Source organism: Hipposideros armiger, unplaced genomic scaffold, assembly GCF_001890085.2.
Source record: "Hipposideros armiger isolate ML-2016 unplaced genomic scaffold, ASM189008v1 scaffold_28, whole genome shotgun sequence".
NCBI lineage: Eukaryota > Metazoa > Chordata > Mammalia > Chiroptera > Hipposideridae > Hipposideros > Hipposideros armiger.
This window is the reverse complement of record NW_017731378.1, coordinates 1,788,592-1,793,578: the sequence shown is the minus strand read 5'-3', so window position 1 is coordinate 1,793,578 and position 4,987 is coordinate 1,788,592. Positions and strand designations below refer to the sequence as shown.

At 56.7% G+C, this 4,987-nt stretch overlaps 1 protein-coding gene across 1 annotated transcript in view; it reads right to left on the bottom strand.

Annotated features, from left to right (window-relative positions):
* Window positions 1-4,076: 4,076 nt before the first annotated feature.
* Window positions 4,077-4,987, bottom strand: part of NKX2-3 (NK2 homeobox 3) — a 3,574-nt gene continuing 2,663 nt past the window's right edge. The window contains exon 3 of the mRNA XM_019636302.1: window positions 4,077-4,987. This exon is cut by the window's right edge and continues 87 nt beyond it. Coding sequence (XP_019491847.1) covers window positions 4,792-4,987 — 196 coding nt within the window. The 3' untranslated portion in view covers window positions 4,077-4,791.

The following is a 4,987-nucleotide window of genomic DNA, read 5'->3' as shown; positions in this document are numbered from 1 at the left end:
GGATCCCACAAATGAGGGCCAGTGACACTGCCCTCTACAGCTAAGATGCTGAACAACAGCTCGACCTGGAGCTGGGCTGCCATGAGTCCCCGGCAGAAGGCATAGGCTGCAACCCCTGCTTGCAGTGGGTTGCCATGGGCTACCATGTGTGTAGCCAGCAGCCCAGCGGTCCAGAAGCCTGCGACTGATCTGCCTCGCCTGGGAAGAGAGCAATGATGGTGCCAACTTGGGCCAGTGAAGCAACATGCTCCACAACTAGACTGAAGAACAAAAGGACAGCAACTTGTCTGTTCCCATCCCCCAATTTCCCAATAAAAATCTTAAAAAAAAAAAAAAAAGCTATGAAAGGTGCTATAAACATACCCATTTTATAGAGGAGGAATCAAGGTCTCTACCGCTGGTTTATGGTGACCTGAGTTGTGAGAATGGAGGCAGCCTCACTTCAGAGTCCAACCTCTTAGCCCCTCAAGATTGGGCTCAGCAGGGAAAAAAAAAAAGCCTAGCCTTCTAGAACCTATTCCACCACCCCGCCAGTGGTGCCTATCCACATCTTAAGCTCAGTGTGGCACCAGTCACTGGTGGGGAGGGATTAGCCACTCATTCAGGGAGCAAGAGCCGTCTGAGCCAGAAGTAAGCTCTGAAATCATACGTATAGTCCATCCTTTTCTCTGCCTGAGAGCTCAGGAACCAGAGCCCAAAGGGACGACTCACTTCACCTCTTCAAGATCTCATGGGTCAGTAGAAGGCCTGCCTGAGCTTTAAGATTTCTCCTTGTTCCCAGGACAATCCAGAGAAGCAGCAATGTGGGCCTGGGAGGGGGTCTTTTCCCCTGCAGAGGGAGCTCAAGGGAGAAGTCGCTGTGTTGGTCAAGGGTTTTCACCCTCCAATGGCCAAGGCTCTGGAACTTGAGCAAAGAGCAGTAGGAAATCTTACAGTGAAGACATGGAAGCTATTTATACCCAGAGACTGAAGGCTCTGGGGAAGGGTAGGGAGCGGGAACCGGGCTGGTCCAGGCTGAGTTTAAGTATCTGAAGACACGCAAGCTGCACGGAAGCCAATCCATAGAACCATCTCTGTTTCCTCTTTGAGGATCACACGCCTCTTTTCCACAACAGGAGGGGATGCACAGTGAAGGAAGATTAGCGTGGGCTAGAAGGAAGCTGGGTAAGGAAGGTGGGGATCTGGCGGTGGGAGCACTAAGAGGCTGCGGCCCAGCAGGATACAGACCAGGTTGGAGAAAACGTTGCTTACTTAGGAAACCCCCAGCGGAGCAAGAGCGTGTACTCCCAGAGCCTTGGGTTCCTGGTGTGCAGGCGCTGAAATCCCGCTTTAGAAGTGAGCGCTCCCGGGATGCTGACACCATCTTGATCACCTACCATTCTCCTCACCTAGTGAATGAAGGGGAAGTTGAATTGGGTCCCAGATGTAGGTCCGGAATGTATCCTATACATCCCAACTTTCCACCGCCACCCCACCCAAGTCCTCACACTCTTCCCTATCCCTGAGTCCTCCTCAAACCCTCAACTTTGTGTCCTAGTGTCAAGGTCATCACCAAGTTTTCAGCCTCCTTTCCTAGGTTTTGAGCTGCAGGGCAAGGGGCAACAGTCCCCTGGGGAAGCCATGTCCCCAGGCGGCGTGACGGAGTACCAAAGTTGGGACCTTGCTCTGGGATCCGGGTTGGTTGCATATCTTCTGCCTGCAATTTCAGCTGTCCTGGCTCTGCCGAGGTGAGCCCAGAGTCCCGAAATGCATCTCGCTTGCAGCCAGCGCCCAATGCCGCATCTCCACACCACTGGAGCTATCCACATGGCCCTGGAGGGACCTGATCCCAAGATCTCCTACTGTGTTATCTGTCCCAGAGGAAATATATACCAACCTGCCCCCCACAAAGCCCTCACTGGGACCTCACGTGGAAGGAGAGGCAAATAAATCTTTGCACAACATTATGTTGTGATATTGGAAAGTACCAAAGACTCTGGTGGCACATACGCGGGACTGATTACCTCCACGTGGGTGGTTCAGGAAAGAAGCTTTGCCTTGAAGGAGGAGCTAGAGTTCACCAAAAAGATGGGGGTGAAGGACATTCCAGACCAAGGGGAGGGCCTGTGCAAAAGCATGGAGGCTGCAAGAGCAAGGCGCTGTTAGGACTGGCTTCCTTTTTGTCATTCAGGCAACAGCTTAAATGTAGTCTCCCCAATGTAGCTTTCTTGACCACCTACTTCAAAAGAACCCACCCTCCAGCACTTGGTCCTATTTCCTTTTTAGAATTGATCTACTATTTTTACATTTATTTGTTTGTTGTCTACCTCCCTGGCTCACTCACCCCTGAAAATAAACCTCGTAAGTCTGCCGACACTGTGTTTTTTTTTTTATTCTTTTTCACCGTCCCTGGGATCCACAACGTGCGAGAGAACATATTTTCGTAGGTACTCAGTAAATGCTGTTGGATGAATAAATGGATGGATGGATGGATGGATGGATGGATGGATGGATGGATGGATGGATGGATGGATGGATGGATGGGTTGTTTGCGGCTGCAGGCGGTGAGAAACGTGTTAGGAAGCGAGAATTCCCTCCCCGGCCCTTAGCTTAAACAACTCACGGGAAGATAACAGCTCCAGAAGAGAGGGCTGCTAGGAAAGGGGCTTGGAGCGTCACGGTGGTGAACGCGGTGGTGGGAGACGGTGTCCCAGCTCCAGGGCGGCTTTTGAGAAAGGAGGGAACTGGCGGCGAGGAGATGAGGGACCCGCAGTCAGGCGTAGAAACTCGAGCCCGGCTCCTGGGTCTTTCTGTCTCCAGGGAGGTGAGGGGAAGGAGGGGCCTCACTAGCCTCCCGCTGGGTCCTTTTGGATGCGCCCAAGTCTCATCCTGGGCGGTCAGCGGGTTTTGGAGGGTTCCCTTGCCTGCCTCCCCTCCGTCTTTCCCCTCCTTTTTTTCCTTCCTTCTCCCCGCAGGCTGGGCAGTCTCCCCAGCCCAGCGGCCCCGCAGCAGCCTAGTAGCCCCCGCCCACTCCTGTAAGGGCGAAATTGCTAAACTTGCAGCAATAATGACCCTGCATTCAGACCGCCGACTCCTGCTGAACGTCTCGGCGCCCGGGCCCGCCGGGCCTAATCAGCGCGCCCCTTCCTGATGCCCGCCCAGCCCCCGGCCCCCCTTGCCGCCCCCTCCTCCAGCTCACAAAAAGTGGGGAACAAAACCCCCGCGCATTTCTCCGTCCCTCTGTTGAGCAGACTGCTGCACAAAGCCCCCGCTCTGAGAAGCAATGGGGAGCTCGGGGAGGACGTCAATCCCGACGCGTTGGGGTTTTTGTTCGCGCAGGGGACTTCGCCTTCCTACCACACCTTTTGTTCGGGACTCCAATAAAAAGCCATTCTTTCCGCACCTTCCCGGCCCGGAGCCGCCTTTCAGCGAGGCCCGGCCCCACAATGGCGCGGCACTCTGAGGCCTCCCCATTCACCCGCCTTGGCACGCTCACAATCAGCCGTGTGGCAGCACAGGCCTCGCACAGGCATTCTCCGCAAGTGACAAGGAGCCGCATAAAGCCGCGGCCGCTGGGGGAGAAGGGAGGGCGGCCGAGGGGGAGAGCTCGGCCGCGGCGGGGCGCAGCGTAGCGCCCTCCGACGCACTGAAAGCCCCGGCGGCCGCAGAAGGAGCCGCCTTCGCGCCGCCTACGGCTGTACCCGTGGACAAGGTTTCCTTTTCCCGGGCGACCCTCGAGGTGGGGTAGAGTCTAAGCGTTGATCTAACGCAGGCTCAGACACTAGCCCAAGCATCTGGATAAAACTTGGGGGGGTGGGGATTGCAAAGTCCAGGACCTCAAAAGGTCCTGAGTCTCCGGCCTGTTCTCCCCACAAGAGTAAAAAGAAATTAATGAACAAAGCCCTGAGGAGACCGGACATACAGCCTGGGAACTGGCGCTGGGGAGACCAGGCCTTGTCCTTTCCTGCCCGCCCTGTTTAAAGGCTCCCTCCCCACTTTGGGGGGGCTAAACAAAGTCTGTAGCCGGCCAACGGTTTGGAAATATTGCACCTTGTTTATTGACTCCTGTAGTGTATGGCAGCGGGTGTGTACACGGCGTGTGAATATAGTTATATATATATATATATATATTATATGTGCTGAATACAGAATACGAAACAGAAAGGAACCCGGTAACACCTCTCATGGGCTACCAGGTCTCAGATTTGTTCAGCCCCCCAACTTTTGATTTCGTTCCGCTGGTTTTTCTCGCAGAGGTCTACGTACGCCCCCTGGAACTGCGGGGACCCAGGCCGAGGTATCTGCTGCGGAGGGCAGGCGGTTGGGAAATGGAAAATCGACTGTGGTGTAGCGCTCCGGGCCCGCAAAGGGGGCAGAGGGTCGGTAGGGCCTGGGGATTTCTCAAGCCACGACGCCCATGTTTCTCTCCTTCACGCTCTTTTTGTCCTTGGGTTCTCCGCCAACGCTTCCCGGAGGCCGCGAAGGAGAGAAGCCTCCTCGCTCTCAGAGAACCAAGCGGCGGCCAGAGTCCCAGCCTCTCGCACTCCTTTCCGGGCCAGGTCAGGGCCATCGTCCTCCCCGGCACCCAGCCGGCGTTTCTGCCTCAGAGACAGTCTCCGCGACCGGTCCCAGGCATCCTCCTCGCCCCTGAGTCCCCTTCCCCCGGCCTCGCGTGAGCTGTGCCCCGGGGTCCTGGGGAGCGAGTTATGTATTTTCGTTTTTTTAACAAGGGAACCTGGCCCTTGGATCCAGCCTTTCTCGCGTTTCAGTTCTGCGGCGCCAGGCTGCGGTGGGGCGCCCGCCGCCGTGACCCTACCAGGCCCGGATGCCCTGCAAGGTGCCCTGCGCGCATGCGGCCCCGCCCGCGGCTCCCTGGTGCAACGGGGGCGCGCCGCCACCGCCGCCGAAGCCGCCCAGGTTGCTCACGTTCACAAAGGGGCTGGCTCCTGCCGCACTACAGGCGGGCTGCATGGCCGCGGCCGCCGCGGAGGCCCCGCCGCCGCCGCCG